Source organism: Clinocottus analis, unplaced genomic scaffold (genome assembly GCF_023055335.1).
Source record: "Clinocottus analis isolate CAN_PGR_092001 unplaced genomic scaffold, fCliAna1.0.p SCAF_11, whole genome shotgun sequence".
Classification (NCBI taxonomy): Eukaryota; Metazoa; Chordata; class Actinopteri; order Perciformes; family Cottidae; genus Clinocottus; species Clinocottus analis.
The window spans coordinates 15,373,462-15,391,739 of NW_027175832.1; the positions used below are offsets into that span (position 1 = coordinate 15,373,462).

The following is an 18,278-nucleotide window of genomic DNA, read 5'->3' on the forward strand; positions in this document are numbered from 1 at the left end:
TCTGCCTCCCCTTTACTCCCTCCCTCCTCTTCAGTGCTGCAGTGCTGCCTTCTGGAGAAAAAAAGGAAAAAACACCAACCACAAGCGCTCTTTAACAGACGAGCCCCCATCGATACTTCGCACACACACACATACACACACACAAATATATATATATATATATATATATATATATATATATATATATATATATATATATATATATATATATATATATATATATATATATATGCGCGCACCTGCCTATGCATATGGCGCCAGTCTATTACATTTGCATGCACATGCTCATTCATCCATGCCCTTGGAAATAAGGGACTATCCCCTACATACAGCACACATGAATTCATACACAAATAAGGACTAGTTGTATTTTTTTTCTTTATTGCCTTTCACAGAAAGGGTAACTTAAACAAGTGTAGATGCAGACAGCACAATTATTATGTATTATGATGTAACATAATAGTTGTTTTTCCCTTCTTCTCTCCAAGCTGAGACAATATGATTCTTGTATTTGTGCGTTAAGTAATGCTAAAATCCTATGAATGTTAAGATTCCCGGCTGTCACTGTAATTTTGACGTTTTGTTCTGAGGCTGTTTCACTCTATTAATGGCAGTGCCAAAAATTGTGCATGTGTGCATTCTGGGGATAAACGTTCAGCGATGGCTTTAAGAGGCTCGTAAGTCAATTATTGATGCTTTGTACAACCTCTATCTCCCCTTCTTCACTCTGCTTTTAGACTTTTGTCCCCGTTGAATTCACTCTTTCCTGTTTCTTCCCCTCCTGTTCTCCCCTGTCTACACCTCCCTTCTCTATCTCTCTCTGTCTGTTGCTGTGGGCTACCGAGCGGTGCATATTTCGATGCTGGATAGTGTGGTTCCTCTGGCGCCTGTGCTACCTGTCAGTTTGGTTGAAAGTGTGTGTGAACTGCAGGCAGCCGGTGTGTAGTGTCAGGCCTGTCTGCCGCTGATAAGCATCAACTCCATCAGCATGCGGCCTCTCTCTGAGCGTGTCCTGGATTTGAGAAAACACACACACACACACACACACACACACACACACACACACACAAATACAACTAGAGGCAGTGCCAGCAGTATTTACTGAACCCACATAGCTCAGGGGGCACAATGAATCATAAACATTCAACACACAAATATGTCTTCACGTTGAGAGAGCGGCTGATTCCAGCCGTGTTGCATGCATACCGATGAATCACACACACAGAGGCACAGAATGACAGGTCATGTTGTAGCCATGTTGACTATCATCTTGACTTATTCATAGGCCTTCCTCAGTGGGCTCATTTACCCTCTACTCTTATCCATTTTCCTGCTGCCTTTGTTTTCTCCGACACTGTATCACGACCGGCTCAGGCCATAGATCACGCGTGCTGCTCACTTTTATTGCCATTTGTCTCCATTTGCTATCTTTTGGATCTTATTTGTCTCTATTACCAATCGTTTGAACACAGTTTGTCTATCTGTACTCCATTTTTTTTTTAAAAAGAGTCTGTGCATGATTTTGGTTTTTCTTCATATTCGAACCAATATAATCTATGTTACGCTCCCTCTTTTTCTGTCGTGTTTAATCCTGGCATGTGTGTTTAAACCAATACCTCTTTCTCTCTGTGTTTCAGAAGGCAGAGGAGGAAGAGGAGAAGGAGGAGGAGGAGAGCCAGGTGAGGAAACCCTCAGAAGATCTCTGCTCTCCCAGCAGCAAGTTGACTGATACCGACCCGGCAAGAAAGGTCAGTTGTCGGCCCCCTTCTTTTCTTACCATCCCTTCATCCTCTCCTCTCTTCCCCCTCCCCCTCCTCTACACGTAGGTCGGCTCTCAGGGTCACCACCTCTACCGTGACTGACAGACACACCCCCTGCTCACCCATTCATAGCGGCACGCTTCTTCTCTCTGACCTGTCAGGAAAGGCACTCATACAGCTGCTGAAAGGCTTCACTTCTTAACCATCCCCTTCTCAGCACACACCAACTTTACATGCACACACGGAGAAAAAGCTCTTCATCTTTATCTCTTTCCTCCAACATTTGCACACACGCAAACTCTTTCTCCCAGCCGAAGCCTTGATGGATGATCCCTCATTCACATGTATGCATGCATATATTAGCTTTATTAGGATATAGGTCCGAGAACGCCGTGTGCAGTACAGCACATTCCCTTTACCTTCAGCCGCTTCTCTTTATGTATTCATGTGTATGCATGCGTGTGTACATGTGTGTGCGTGGGCATTCAACTCATCCGTTGTGATAATTTATCTGCTCAGCTGCAAAGATCGATACATGTAGATGGAAGATACCAATTTGTGTCTTTTTATAACCGTATGAAGACAGTGTTGCTGTGTTGTGTGATATTTATCTGTGTGTTTTTGTTATTCTCAGGGCAAAACATCTCCACCTACTCTGGTGTTCAATCGTCTTTTCTCGGACATCAAGGAGGAGCCAGAACACCCCACCCTGGTCCATCCCAGGTACTACACCTTCTGTCCTTTTGATTAAACAACACTAATACAGCGTTTAAGAGTTGCACTTAATAGTTATTGTCATTATCAATTATCCAATAGCTACTTTATCGATTATTTTTTAATAAAAACTTTGAGAATTGGGCATTACGTGTTCTTAGAGTTTAAACTGACATCATCAAATATCTTTTTTTTGTCCAGCAAACGGTCCACAACTCAAAGGTATAGAGTTTACAAAGGCAGAAAATGAGAAAGGAGCAGATATTGTTTTGAATTTTTACATTACATTGTTGTTGATTAGTGCACTTATACTTCACTGATAAAGAAACATGTTTTTTAAACAGACTTTTTAAAACAGACGGTCTCTGTTGGCCTGGTGTTATTTTTACAAGCCTACTGCTTTTGTGCCAGATACTGGATGTGTTTTTTTTGCCCCTCTGTTTCAGTAAAATAATTACCAAGAAAAGTTTCAGTACGACTTCCGTTTCTGTCTGAGTAAATTATACTCCCATCCCTAATTTCCCTAATTGGCACTACACTCCCTCTTCTGCTCTGTTCCCTCCTCGTCCTCTATCCTTCATCACATGTGCCACTCCTCTCCCTCCCTCCCTCCTTCCCTTTTCTTTTCAGAGCCCTCGTTTCCTCTCTCCCAGTTTCTGTTCCTCCCTTCATTCCTCCCCTGAGCACACCAGCCTGTGTTTGGATATGGCGCTCTCATAGCTCGCACAGTAATCTGACCCAGATTAAAAACTGGAATTAGACGGTTTACGGCACCATAGCTACATGTGACTGTCTTGACATACTGACTGTGTGCAGGCTCATAGGCGTCAGGCCAGACCAATTGGCAGAATTAGAGTTCTGGTCACCTACCAGCATCACATGACTGCTACACTCTCAAACCAGTCAGGACTTGCGCAGACCAGTTTGGAGCATGTCTTTTGCATTGCAGCGTTAGAACGTGCTCGACATCCACAGCACTTAATGTCATATTTGGGTTCTACCGGCACCCATTAGCGGTACACTTGTCAAATACAAGCTAGGCTTACATTATTCAATCGCATCTTTCATGTGAAGGAGTTTCAGATTTTCATTCAGGCGAACAGTCACCATCCAGAGGAAAAGAAGCAAGGCTCGGTTGGTTGTGCTGTAGTTTTTTCAGGCAGAGCCCCACTGAGCTGTCATGCTTAACCTAGTTCACAACTCGGCTCTGTCTGGAGGGGACTGCTGGTGGGGGGAGGGGTTTAGAGCTTCTCTTCTTTTCCCTCCTCCATCTGCTTCTCTATCACTCTGTCTCTTTCTATTCCTCTCTTTACTCTCTCCCTCCCTTTCCACCATGCAGCCAGGAATAGACCGATAGTGTTGGCTCAGTGGCTTCAGTGCTTCTCCAGGCAGTATCTCTCTCACAGTTGTATCCACTACCTGGACATTTGTGATAAGCCGAAAGGTCTGTTTAGGCTGAGATCCTGTAAACGCACGATAAGAAGTATCCGTATTCCGCACTGTTTTCAGATGGTGCAGTTAGTGGAGGACGACCCGCTACCGAATGAGTTTTGTTCCGATACTCTTATTCAGCTGTGTTTTATTGCTGGAGAGTTAAAAAAGGGCCACATGAGTTATTGCAGTTGTATTTAGCTTTATGTGTATGAGCATTGCAAAGTCCATAACTTGTAACATTTTACAATGTTTACTGCAAAGCCAGAAGTATGTGAAAGGTGACACTCCTTAATGACTAGAATAATAAAAACAAAGAAAACAGATGCATGAGTCAATGTATCAATAATCAGCCGCAAACGTCATGGAAAGAAAACTTAGAATTAAATTAGATTTCAATGCTGTTTGTCATTACATGTAGTTTAATGTTTATATACATGAGTAATCAATTCAGCTTTTTTAATGATTTCTTTCTTTATCTCTGTCTCTCCCCTAGTTACTACCTGTACACGTACAATAAGATGGTGGCTCCCAACGTGTCTCTTCAAAGGGAGGAGGAGATGTGTCCTGAGATGTTCGGGGCGCTGCTCAAACACCACTACAGCCGCAGAGTGCTGGGGCACGACGAGCCACCCATGGGTCAGTAATGAAGCACACATTAATGCACACAGTCGACTTGCTTTGGCAAACGTAAACATGCTGTAGTGATGTCAAATTACAAACCACTTTATCACTTTGCGCAACAAAAGCAAGTCAACTTTTATATTGCATGTTTATTCTTTTATTTTCTGGCTGAGTCACATCTCATGCAATCAGGCATCAAGTATTTCCGCAACTACGGAAACCATAAAAACTAAAAGCCACATCACTAACTTTATATTTAACCTTTGCACAACCATAAGGCCTGAGCTTGAGGACCTAAGAGGTCTGATATTGGATAAGCAGGTCAGATAGATACTGTACTGTAGAGCAGTAAAATATTTAATGTTCATTTTTTTATAAAGTTTCCAAGATATACTGAGAATGTCTTTAGATGGGATAGAAGTGAGGTAAGTACTGAGCAAGGAAGTCCTAGCCACTTCTCAAGGGCTTTTTTTATTTACTTTTATTATTTATGATCCATTCTGTAAACCGCTGCACTCAAATCTATCTGTGTATATATCTGTTTTTTACTTGACACCTACACTCTTCAATAATTGTGTTCATGCAGGTAAAAAACTGATAAGAAAAAAATGGGTCTATTTCGTTATTGGTTTTAGAACACGCAAATATTAGCTAAACACTCACATTACCCAACAGGAGATGGCTGATGAAGTAACATTTCGTTTTCTGAATTTGACTTTGTATGAGAAGTAATATAAATAGTTGTAATATTAACACAAAGTAGCACTTCTAAACAGTAATTAAAATTATGTTTTACCGTCTCTTTGCTCGTGGAAAAAGTTAATGATAGTCCATTCGTTCATATATGTCCTTCAAAACTGTGTTTGATTCTTGAGTAATATATTACTACAATGTCTATTATTCAGAATTTATAAGCAGCATATTAACATTCAATAAATAGTTGAATAAAAGCAGGTTGAAAGCTCCGGGAAAACGCCAGTAAGTGCCCTTTAGGTTGAGATTTTTCTTTTTTCAATATGAAAGTTTTATATTAGAACCAATTTCAGGTTTAAGTATTTCCACAAACAACAAGCGGCAGACAACACTGTTGATATTTGATCCATTCAATAGTACTTAATAAATACTGTTGTGTACACCTTACGTACATTAGACACAGCTGACACATGCCCACTATAAATACATGACACACATACAGCAAACGATTTACATGCATAAGCAGAATAGACATGCAGAGCAGACACGTGCTCTTACTGTAAACATACAACCTACAGTCAACTAACACACACACATGCATTCATGTCCACACACACACACACACACACACACATGCCCACACACTTCCAGCCGCAGCGATGCACATAATCATGCATTGACCTTCACATAAAGACTCTTGGGGCAACTCAGTATTGATGAACAAGAGTGGTGGAAATGGCAGTGACCTCCTCTCTGCCCTGTGTGAGTTTTTATGTGCATGTTAAAGTGTGTTTATTACACCTGCATTAATAAGGTGTGTGTGTGTGTGTGTGTGTGTGTGTGTGTGTGTGTGTGTGTGTGTGTGTGTGTGTGTGTGTGTGTGTGTGTGTGTGTGTGTGTGTGTGTTGGAGAAAATGAGAGGAAGAGAGAGGGTGAATCATGGGACTGTTTTTCGTCTGCCATTATTACGCCACGTCTGACTACCAGGCTGTCTCTCTCATATCTCTCGGGCTTTCTGCTCCCCTTTTTCTTCTCCAACCAATCTGTCTATTTTTCCTGGCAGCCTTTTTCACATCCTCTGTGAGTCCGCGCTCCGTCTGCTCCCGCACTTCCTCTCCCATCCATCCATCCATCCATCCATCCTCATCTCTTTCTTCTCTAGCTCTCTTCATCTCCGCCTCCTTCACAGTCTGCTGTCACCCCCCTTCCTCTTCATCCTCTTCTTTTTTCTTCTTAATAAATGATTTCCTCCCTCAGTTTGTCTGTGCCTCTCCCTCCCCTGCTTATTTCATTTTGATCCACATCCAAATGACCCACTCCTGGTGTGTGTGTGTGTGTGTGTGTGTGTGTGTGTGTGTGTGTGTGTGTGTGTGTGTGTGTGTGTGTGTGTGTGTGTGTGTGTGTGTGTGTGTGTGTGTGTGTGCGTGTGTGCGTGTGTGCGTGTGTGCGTGCGTGCGTGCGTGCGTGTGTGTGTGTGTGCGCGCGCCTGTGTATGTGCAGAGCATATATGTGGGTGTGAGTATGCACATGCTCAAGCTAGTTTCAGTTCGTAAATGAGTGTCCTCTCCAGTGCCAGACATGCTTTGTACAGAGCATCATATTTCCACACCATCATTAGTAGCATGCCCCACAGCAGCATCTTTACACATCTATGTCTTTGTGTGTGAGAGTGTGATGCTGCCTGTTTGATCCTTTTCCAATGATGTACACCTTTTTTAAAGGCTTCAGTGAGGAAACGAGACAAAGTTTGAACAGAGAAGGAGCCCACGCAGAGTGGCGTAGCTCCCACACAAAGCCCTTTTTAAAAAATTTCTCTCTTCTTCGTGTCGGAAGTGGCACACACAAGCACGCGCACACAAACGCACACACAGACAGAATTCCTGGCTAAGTGTTTGGTTCTTCTGCTGTTGCCATGTTGTGCTTGCGCTCACACTGAGAAAGTGGTGAGAGCTTTTATGAGATTGTGCGAGGGTGTTACCTTCATGTAGGCGGGAGCGTGCACAAGCTCGGCTCGCACTTCCTGTCTTTCAACCACCTCCTCTTTTTTTTTTTTTATAAACTCCTTCCTTCATCCTCCTCTTCCTCCCTCCACAGATCTCCATGCGTCGCCTCCCGTTGCTGCTGGCGCAGAGGAGGCCAAATCCCAACGTGCTGCTGCTGCCTCGGCCAGTGAGCGGGAATGCCAAACTCAGGCAGTTTCCATGGAGACAAGCAGCCAGAGCTGCAAGAAAGCCACCCACACCCCCGCCCACACCCCTCCTCCTCCTCCTGTGTCGTTGTCGTCGCCGGTAACGGAAGTAGCGGCTAAAGACATGGGCTCTGCTATGAGCATCGCTGCGGTGGGGGGGCTGGAGGACGACAAGGACCGAATTGTTGTGGAGATCATGCAGATGTACAGCAGGCAGCAGGAGAAGCTCAACTCCACCCTGCACAAGCAGCTGCAGCTGGAAATGGTAAGTTGACGGTCAGGAAAAGAACAACATAAATGAGATAAGACCATAACTGTCCTGGCCTGTTAAAAGTGTCCTTGATATAATGAGCAGGTGATGCTCACTTTTCAGTGACCCCTCTCTCTTTCTCTCTCTCTCTCTCTGTCTCTGTCTCTGTCTCTCTCTGTCTCTGTCTCTCTCGGTCTCTCTCTCTCTCCTATTAAAAAAGATCAGCATAAAGTCTGACAAATTTCAGAACCATCTGATACCAACATTCAAACAAGTCAGCATCCCTGTTTATGTAAATAACATATTGTATATCATGTGAACACTCTAGTTTAATTTAATTTTTGCCATATCGAAACAGAGTTGACCAACACTGTAGTGACTTTAACATCTACGGCTGAATTTAAACCCACTAATAGGATTCTTGGGAGATTTGCATTGTAAAAATATTGTATAAGAAAATATAAATGAAGCAAATTGTGCAAAAATAAATTGAGTTAAATGCACATTTGCCTAATTTTGGCAGCAAGAATGTTTAAGCAGGAGAAGTCTGCCTTCTTCTGCCATTTTGGTATCAAACATCTGACCTCTCTGTGGAGGGGCTGAAATTTATAGCACTTTAGTCTACAAGGGTCAGTGAAATATCACATTATTATTTATTATTTCTCCAGGAGCTGGAGGCGGTGCGCGGGGGTGAGGCTGCGAGGCTACGGGAGCTGAGCGCCGAGCAGCGGGAGCTGCGCAGCGAGCTGGAGGCGGTGCACAGCGAGCAGGCGCGACAGCTCAGCCAGGCCCGCCAGGAACAGCTGGAGCTGGAGACCCGTCTGGAGCAGCTCCGACAGCAGGCCTGCGCCTGCGAGCCGGGGGCACAACGCCAGCAAGAGGCCCACTACGCTGCACAGGTACGGACTTATCAGGGAACAAATGCAGGCTCAGCACTGATTTTGGCATCAGAAACATTCGGAGTGAATCACAGTGATACGTATAGTCTGCACATCGGCTTGGATATGGCTCGTATGCCATTTTCATCTCGCCGAGCTCCAATCGCACTAAAGGAGGCTTCACTGCAGCGTTCTACAGTCTGATACTTCCTTTCATTTTCTAAACATTTACAACTAATGCATTGACTTTGTTTTCAATGTATTACCGTGAAAGATATTAACAACTTTAACTAGGCACATTTAGGCAATAGGGTGCGATATATAATCTAATTTTAACAAGAGTCCATTATCCTCAGTAAGTTTCTTTTCTCACTTGTAAATACGAGTAGTACGTGTGGACCAGTGGATATATATATTAAATGTAAAAATATCTTGAGCTCTTGCTAACCATCATGTACGAATTTGAGAATTTGGAGATTTCCTCGAACGGTATTTTTTCTACCATACCTTTCCAATATGAGTCACGAAACTGTTGAAGAGTGGGCACACACACACACACCGCCTTTGTTTGGGTTTTCCACAAGACTTATCTTGAGGTAGGTTATGTTGGTCTGCAGCATCCACCTCCTGTCTGTCCTTGGAGCTGCCTTGTCTTGTTTGATGTTGAAATCACACATGCTTTTTTATTATTATCATTGGGGCTCTTTTCTCTTATCTTTCTTTGGCTAACAGCAGCACATTGGCTGTGGCCACAGCAGGTAGTAAACAAGGTTAATGACCTGCTGGCTGAAAGAGTGACAAATATTAGGGGTTAAGGTCTTTTTCGTGGACGAGCTTCACTGTATTTTCTGAGTTTCTAAAGAAGAAAAAAAAAATCCCTGAAAATCTTAATAGAGGTTTTTTTGTCTGATGCGTTGTCATTCCTACTTGACCTCAACATCAATAATGCAATAAGCATTATTTAATGTCAGATTATTATTATCGCCTAAATGTGCTGTAGGGCATTTGTTGACCTCATGTCTGTCTCTCTCCACCCAGTTGTCGGAGTTACGTCAGAGGCTGGAGCAGGCAGAGACGGACCGGCAGGAGCTGCAGGAGGAGCTGCGCAGGGAGCGTGAGGCGCGGGAAAAGCTAGAGCGCACAATTACCCAGCTCAAGCAGCAGATGGTCCATTCTGCCACAGTGGGAGGCAGCCCCTCTCCTCCGCTTACCCCTTCAACCGGACCCCCTAACGGCCACTGCCCGCTCTCCTCCTTCTCAGAGGCCCCAGCGGCTGGCCAAAAGTAACTGCCACCACTCAGGCGCCTCCCTCATTCCTCTCCCGATCACCCGCCAACTCTACAGACACAAACAAATCAGCCTAAAGCAGAAAAGGAGTTTTGCATCTCCTCAGGCTGTTTTTAAGTTGTGCATTTCACCCTACCCTTTTATTTCAGTGTCGGACTGACTTTTGGTTTTGTAATCTAACATCACTTAAAAAACATGTTTATGCTGCGTTTTTTTTTATTTTTCTCCCTCCTTTCTTTTAACAGTATTTAAAGATTGTTTTGGCCATGTATGTTTGATTTAATTTATAGTTTTTACTGAACAAACAGCTGCTTTAGACGTTGACTGTCAAGTAGAGACCAACTCAATCCATCTCTATTTGCCCCCCACAATTGTCATCTCTCCCATCCCTTCTTGCTCTCTCTGGATTCTGGAGCTAAAAACTTGGAGATTCAAACCTAAGCTCAGACACAGATTTGTCCTGGACGTTACTTCATGCTACTACCTGGCACAGCAGCCGGTTCCCTCGGACACATGATGGAGCCTGGTTGTATGCTCCGTCTTCGTACTTGGAGCCCAAATGCTCAAGTACCAGCGTGACTGCAGGAAACATTTCCATACAGCTTTTATTTTTTTGCTCCTTCTAAAAACACAGAAAGGTGAAACATGTCAAAGACCTTTACTGTACAAAAAACAGACATTTTGAGGATGTCGTAAAACCTCATGATAATATGCCAATAGTGACGCTGAACTTGAAATGAGTGTTTTGAGTGTGACCGCCACAAGGTAGCTAGCTAGCAAATCACCTGGCTTGGACCCCAGCTGCTCCTCACACAGGCTACTCTCCCTCTTCACTCAGCTGGGCAGCACCTAGACTCTCCTGTCGTAGACCAAAGAGTCTGTCGGTTGATCCAGTGTCTCCTACACACACACACACACACACACACACACACACACACACACCAGTGCACTCTGCTGGGAAACTCCATAACACTGTGGTTTTCACCCACTTTAGGCTAGACAGGAAACACTGTGCTCTTTTCAGACTTGGCATGAAGAAGCTCACAAGCAGTGTTATGCACTTAATACGCTCTCCTCCCCCAGAGTCCCCGGGGAAAGGAATGTGTCTGGACACGGGTGCTGCTCGAACCAGTGTAGCTTTTCTAAGAAAGAGGGAAAGGCAGAGTCTCATGTGTGCGGTAGCAGTACTGTGTAACCCTAATACATGCAACATCCTTACATGCACACACACACTCGAGTGTGTCAGTCCAGGCATTCAGGCAGAACAATGGCCCTAGCGTTCCCAGCAGATGATCAAAGCTCCCGTCTGTCCCTGTTTTGTTTTGCTGGGCTTCTCTTTTTGTTTCATTTGACTTCATTGTCAGCAGACGGTTTTTTATCCACCACCCCATTTGTCAGAGCGTCTTCTAAGAATGTGGGTCGCAGGTGAAAGCAGTTAGTCCGGGGTGGTTCAGGCCTTGAGTCCGGCCCCTGCTTTATTCTGCCTGGCTGAACAAACAGCATTGGGCAGGAAGAGGAAGAGAGGGGAGCCACGGATGGAGGGGAGCGCTCAGGGGACTGGTGCCCTCTCCCCCTGCAGCAGACTGGGTGGCCCAGACGCCAGGGGTACAGAGGGGGAGCCTTTTTTGTTCTGTGCAGTCAGAATGAGGGGCAGCTGTTGTAGTCTGTGGGCCTCTGCCCACCCTCGGGTGAGACTGTACAGGATGCTCTCGCCCCCCCCTTCCCAACCACTCAACACCCTCCCTCATCCGCTCCCACAAAACGACCGTCACTCGCTCACACACACACATACCCATCCGTCCATCTCTGGTGCCAGATCAGCTGGGGGTGGGCAGTGTTTTGTAGATGCCCAGGAAAGCGAGTAGACGTCCAGCCAGAGGAAGAGAGGACTCTTATTGTGTCAGTTGCCAGGCAAAAGCTTTTTATTGCCACTAAGGAGATCCCTGTAAGTGTGTGTGTGTGTGTGCGTGTGTGGGTGTATAGTGTGTGTGTGTGTGTGTGTGTGTGTGTGTGTGTGCGCATTGCGTGTGTGTGTAAATAATTGTTTTAAAAGAGAAGGGGATCGGCCTCAGCTAAACGCTGAGCTTTTTTTTATGCATCTGCTATAAATGCAAATTAATAGACATTCCACTGTGCTCCATCCTGTTCAATGCAGATTTTCTTACACAGCTTCCCTTCACAATAACGGATGTTAAAGACCGGGCAGAGTACAGTTGTGGTTTGTTGATTGTTATAAAAGCAGGTGCAAGCCAGTAAAATCAAACCCGCGCCGCAAATGTACACTGTACTGTTCCATTTAAACCTTTATTGAAATTATGAAAGAAAAATATTTAACGTATTAACTAAAGATTTATATTCACTTTGTAAATACAGTAGTCATTAATATATTAACTGTTCTATGAAAAATCTTCAAAAGGTTATAGAAATTGGACCAGAACTAAGGCTTCAGATGTTTTTTTTCTTTTATAAAGTTATCAGAACTTGACATGACTTGTCGGGTGGGGGGAGGAGGGGGGAGAGAAGGGAGGAAGAGTGAAACGCATGGTTTACTGAGACACGATGCAAGACAAAAGGCAAAATAGGAATATAATACTTGGTACACACTTTGCCCCCTTTTCTGAAATGATGCATTTTTTCTTTCTTTTGTGTGGATTTCATCTTGACGGACTGTTGATCGTGTAATGTAATGAGCTTTTTGCTCTTTGTTAACCCCATCCCTGTCTGAGATAAATTGAAAATGAAACATTTGTTTCAGAAAATGCCTTTTTGAAAGAAAAAAAAAGAAAACAAACAAAACATTTTTTTTTCTTTTTTATGCATGTTTTGCTGCCCCTTAAGTTTTGTGTCACCGGGCCAATTTATACTTTTTTTTTCATTGTGAAAAAAAAAGATGATGTTTCTCCCTCACGTAACGCACAAACTATGAAGACGGCTCATATGCATGAACATTGAACATGTGCAAGTTTTATATCATTATTGGTTTAGAGGTTTGTGAGATAAAAATTCAGATTATGATGAACATAAAATGTAGCCTAATGTGATTTGAAAATGTGCGAGAGTGAGAAAGTGTGTGATGGCCTCCCACGTCTGACCGAAGCACAGCAGCTTGTAAAGGGAAAGAAAAAAACCTGCTCATGTAGCTCTGGATGTGTAATTTTCTGATTCTGATCATTTATTTCTGTCTGGATATGTAAACATCACTTAAAAGATAATCAGCATTAGTTTTACTGACTTAATTGTCTCTGAGGAGGCACCAAAAATGTCTTTAAATTCACCACATGAGCAGATAACTAATGTTTACTCTAAATTTACGTTGTGTAATTTGCATTTTATACACAAGGGGACGTTGTTTAGCTTCTTTAATCATAGTCCATTTAAAAAAGGATTAAAGGAAAGGGGTGAAAATAAATCCCATGTCACACTGTTTGCTGAGGGCCTTTTTGCATTTTGCAGTGTTATGAGAACTTGGATATGCTTTGTACAGAATTTTTACAGGTGTGAAGTTTGCAAACAGACAAAACAAGGTGAACCGAGCAGTGTTTTACTATGTGGACACATTTAAATACAGGATTTATATACTCATCGCCTCCTGGCTATGTGAAGAGAACTAGTAAACAAATCCAAGGTGACCTTTGAACTGTTGCAGGAGGTCTGCTTTGTACTCGGCTGTGTGATTTTCAGCCAGTAATTATTCTGTGCCGGTGTGGGAGAAGCCAGGACGAGTGGCTCATTGGTGATTGATTACACAGATCACTGGTTACTAAGAATAGGTGCACCATGTTTTAATTTATAGGCATCCTGCTATAGATGGAAAAAAAAATACCATGGCTTTGCTAAAAAGAACCCTTTTCCCCCTTCGATGCTGTTCTGAAACCTGAAACACAGCGTCTATGTTTGACCATTGCATACTACGTTGCCAATACTACAGTGTGATGAGACTTTTGTTCTTGCATGAATCGAGACACTGTTCTCCTACCTCATGTTGTGATATATAAAAATATGTTTTTTAAGCAGAAGAAGCTGCATCTCTAACTGTTTATCATCATTGATATTTACTAGTAAATGACATACCTGTAAATGCTTTTAGCTAATACCTCAGTTGTATCTAGTGTGTTTTTTTTTCTTCAGTTTTTGCCCTTCCCTGATTTCAGATCTTGTAAATATATACCCTGTATAGATAATGAACTTGGATCAAATTCAAGTAAAGTTCTGTAGTGTCAAACCAGTGAAGTCCTTTGCCTTTTTATTGGATGTTGATTTTTGTCCTCATAACTTCCTTATTGACTTCTTAATGCCAGGGCATGGCTCCTGACAAACATGAACATGAGTAGAGCAGTAGGATAGTAAAAATGAATATCTGGGAAGATAAAATAATAATGAATATGTGACGAACAGTATTGGAAGAGATACTCAAATCTTTTTAGTAAAAGTACCAATGTTGAAATGCTCACTTACTACACTATTATTATGTATTACTTATCAAATTTTCTGAAAGTACCAACAGTAAAAGTAGTCTTTTTCATATTATAATTATTGATGCATTAATATGTTCACCAATTAAATATTGCATTGGGATAATGTAATGTGATTTTTTTTTTTTTTTAATCAAAGTGCTAGAAAATTCAAAAGGGTGTGGCGTAACACAAATTAGACTATGAATCAGAAATTGTTTGTCCAATCATTACAAAACTCGCAGGATGTGTTTCATCACAATGTTAACATTGAACAAACTTTTAAAACTCAAGCTCCAAACATGTTCATAGGCTTAATGAAAGTGTTGGCCATAAATCAATGAAAGTTTGTCCAAACATCAACGATTTGTTCCATTAATGTTTTGAAACATTCAATATCATTAACGCACGTATCGAAGTGTAAAAGACCCTTTATAGCTCTCAACTTGTAATCCATCCGTGTTGGCTTAAACTCTGGGATTGCTACTTGCGGCTATAATTCCCCCTTTATCAATATAATGATATCAATATATGTACTATTTTTTGATTAAGTATTCTTTATATTAATCTGTAAATTAACTAAAGCTAAGTAAGCATAACGGAGTAAAAAGTAGAATATTTCCTTCAAATGTAGTAATGATAGCAAGGTTGCAAAACCACGGCGTGAAATTTTGGCTCCTACTAAACCCAAAAACACAGTTTCAAGAGAGATAGACAATTCTTCTTTCACCAAACTTATTACAATTCATTCTTAAAATCATCCGTTTAAAAGTTGTTCATACATTTCATTTAAAACCACAAAAGTCAACCTCGTGGCAATAAACAACACATAGTGGCGAGCCCACGTTTCTTTAGAAATACAAATGATTTCCATGGGATAAAACATTGAGGTCCAAACAGCTTATTCTAACCACGAGTTCAGTTTGTGTTTCTCATGTTCTGTCTTCTCCTGCCAAAATAAATTGAAATCTCCACTCACAGAAGTGGTCAGGAGGAGCTGCTGCCAGGCCCTGCGTTATCTGCGAGGCTGGACACACTGTACAAAAAATGACTGCTATCACAAGGCTGTTGAGGAAGCAGAGCCAGGCCACGTTCAGACCCAGGTATGCAGGTATTCCCACAGGTGCCAGGACCAGCACGGCCAGAAAGCACAGAAATGGGGCCCATGTGTTCACAAATATATGTATGGCCTGATGAACAGCGTCTCTTCTGAGGTGAGCTCTACTTTGCTCTGTAATTTGCTCTTTCAAAGGAGGAGTTTTTAAGAATCCTGTGCTGCACCCAGCATGCAGCGCTGCACAGCCCAGAGTCAGGAGGGAAAACATGGCGACCTGCAGGATCTGAGTGGTGTGGAATATCCGGCACTGGTGTATCTGGTCGTGAGACACGTCCTCCATGACAGGAAGGAAGTCAGACAGCAGGAAGACGTAGAGAACTGTGAGGTACCACAGGAGGCCGCTCACAAATAAGCAGACAATTAATCTGGTCCTGCCAGTGATGGTTTGCAGCCCCCGAGTAACTGTGAAGAAATGGTCACAACCGGCCGCGACCGCCACAGGCCACTGCAGAGCGTTGCAGACTCGCCCGAGGATTTGAACGAGCAAACATACATGGTACCTGGTCAGCTTCAAGCCGAGGAGGAAGACATATCCATCAGCGTGCATGTGTAGGGAGGTGACAAAGAGGGTCAGGATCGTGTCGACGACAGCGAGGGAAACACTGAAAACTCCCAGGAGGCTTTTGCAGATGTTGTTCCTCTGGAGGAAAACCAGAGCCCAGTTGAGCAGACATTTTCCTCCCAGACCGAGCAGGATGGAGGGGATGGAGATCATCATGGTGTGCAGTCTGTAACCAGAGCCGCGTCAGGTGCAGCGGGTCATTATGGAAACTCCGCTGCTGCAGCGGGGCAAAGAGCATTTAAACGGCAGTTTGTCATCCGTTTGTTTGTGCCCACCTGAATATACGAACGTGTTCCAGCTCCTGCAGGGAATATGTGGTTTTGTAGCTGTGAAATCCCACTGTGGTCACTCGCTGGTTGCTAATTGTGTCTGTCTGCTGTTTGGTGCTGAGCAGGTAACCCTGGGTTTCTGCAAACAGCTTCCTGCAGCGGTTTCTGCAAACAGCTTCCTGCCGCGGCCAGAGGTTCTGCTAAAAAAATCCGTAGAGCTGAGAGCAACTGCAGTTATCACTCTATCAAATTGTCAATTTAGAAATATTGTTTATAGCTGCTTTAAAGTTCAGACAAAAATATTCACGCCCTCACACTGTTTGGGTGTGGCTTGAGGAGATTTAGAATTGATTTACATTAGCAAACACCAACTGTCAGCAGATTTGGACTGAAATGTTGGTTAACTCTGACTTGACTCATTTTTCCCCCAAAATTTTCCTTGCCCACTTTAATCCAATGACAAGAGCCCCAAAAGACACAAAATGCCAGAAATATCTCCTGTGAAATACAAAACACTCTTCTAACTTTGACAAAAAATACAAGTTAGTGTTGGACCCCACTGATTAAGAAAATATGTTTTCAAGGCTTTCAGATAAAATAGAAGACTTTCATGACGAGCCTTACCAGTTTTCTTTACCTTTGACTGACACGTCTATGTCTGCATGAAAACAGTGTCCCAAACTAGGCTCCTCTTCTCCTTTTTTAAACCTTTTTTTTTCCAGGTAACACTTGCAGCAGAAACTTTCTCACAGAAGTGTTTGAGATTTAAAGAAAAGCTGTGATAACCAAAAGATGAAATGAGTATTAACGAATCTGCTCACTTGATGAACGTATGGCTTCCCTAACTGTCATCACGTTGAATGTTTCACTTCCGCTTTTCTGTCTGCAATCATTTCCACTGTGTAATTCAACCTTGTAAAACAGGGTTGGGTGAGTCAGTGATAACAAACCCAACCAGGAAATGGAGCACAGACATGCAGTCTGCACAAAGTTCACAGTGAAAGTGGATTATTATATGATTTATATGATATACGATTAAAGTGGATATTATAGGATATTGCTGTTATTTGAGTTCGGAATGAATTTGCACAACATATTGTTTTAAGGGATTATAATATATTTTGTTGTGATGAAGTCTACATTACACACCCAGCAGTTATACATTTGAGATTTGAATGAAAGGGAAATTAAAGCATTCCAGTTGAAAGAAAGATGGGCAGCACGTATTAGCTCGAACAAGGAAGTTCACAAATCATGAATATTTATTTGAATTCATTGTTTTAATACAAAAAAGAGTAATATTAGGAGTAATAGCAGAAGTAAAAAGCAAACTTAAGTACTTTAAAATTGTGCTAAACTTCAGTACTAGATTTAATATACTTTTTCTGTTGTGGTTTACTTCTTCTACACAGATAGAGAATAAAAGGAATGTGTTCTAATCAAAGATTTAGAACAGTCTTAAGATCAATAGATTTACCAATTAATAGTTTGCATTTCTTATTTTCTCTTTAAGTCTCTTTAATTTACTAATTTCTTTTACTGTCACATTTTTTTTCTCGCAATTCATTTGTATTTATTTTATCATTTCATTTTGAATTTATTTTTTAAAGTTTTTATTGTACAGTTGTTTTTGTATTGTATATTAGTGTGAGTACTCATATTACTTAGTTAATAGTTACACCACAGTGGAGAAGTACTCTGTAGCATCAAAACATATAGCATACAAAATATATTTAAAAGGTCAAAGTAATGCAGTTCATTATGCAGAAATGGCTCATATTTCACTGGATTATAGTCATTAAAAATGAATGTACATAGCACTTTAAAGTTGCACCTGGTAATGGTGGGGCTAAGGTGTATTACTTTATATACTGCTGGGTAGCCTAATTTATAATAATATATTATATTGTATATGTTGATAATATTTATAAGTATTTATTATCTAAATAGTCACACAACTTAAACTTAAATTAATGTATTGGAGTAAAACATACAACATGGAAATACTATTTTTGTTGTATTGTTGGTTAATTGTGATCTGCCCCTTACTATGT

At 42.0% G+C, this 18,278-nt stretch overlaps 2 protein-coding genes across 5 annotated transcripts in view; one reads left to right on the plus strand and one right to left on the minus strand.

Moving 5' to 3' along the window:
• skila (SKI-like proto-oncogene a) overlaps positions 1-14,050 on the plus strand; it is a 32,775-nt gene extending 18,725 nt beyond the window's left edge. For all 4 annotated transcript variants that reach the window (XM_068604075.1, XM_068604076.1, XM_068604077.1 and 1 more), the window contains 6 exons: positions 1,638-1,748; positions 2,395-2,483; positions 4,402-4,544; positions 7,317-7,675; positions 8,329-8,559; positions 9,577-14,050. In XM_068604075.1, the coding sequence (XP_068460176.1) occupies positions 1,638-1,748; positions 2,395-2,483; positions 4,402-4,544; positions 7,317-7,675; positions 8,329-8,559; positions 9,577-9,825 (1,182 nt within the window). In that variant the 3' untranslated portion in view covers positions 9,826-14,050. The remainder of the gene's footprint in view (positions 1-1,637; positions 1,749-2,394; positions 2,484-4,401; positions 4,545-7,316; positions 7,676-8,328; positions 8,560-9,576) is intronic.
• A 526-nt stretch (positions 14,051-14,576) lies between these two features.
• Positions 14,577-16,247, minus strand: gpr160 (G protein-coupled receptor 160). The gene has a single exon (XM_068604078.1). The coding sequence runs from the start codon at positions 16,109-16,111 to the stop codon at positions 15,209-15,211; it is 903 nt and encodes a 300-aa protein (XP_068460179.1). The 5' UTR covers positions 16,112-16,247; the 3' UTR covers positions 14,577-15,208.
• Positions 16,248-18,278: the final 2,031 nt, after the last annotated feature.

Coding starts and splice junctions, on each gene's coding strand:
- gpr160 (XM_068604078.1), bottom strand. CDS start 16,111: ATGATGATCTCCATCCCCTCCATCCTGCTCGGTCTGGGAGGAAAATGT.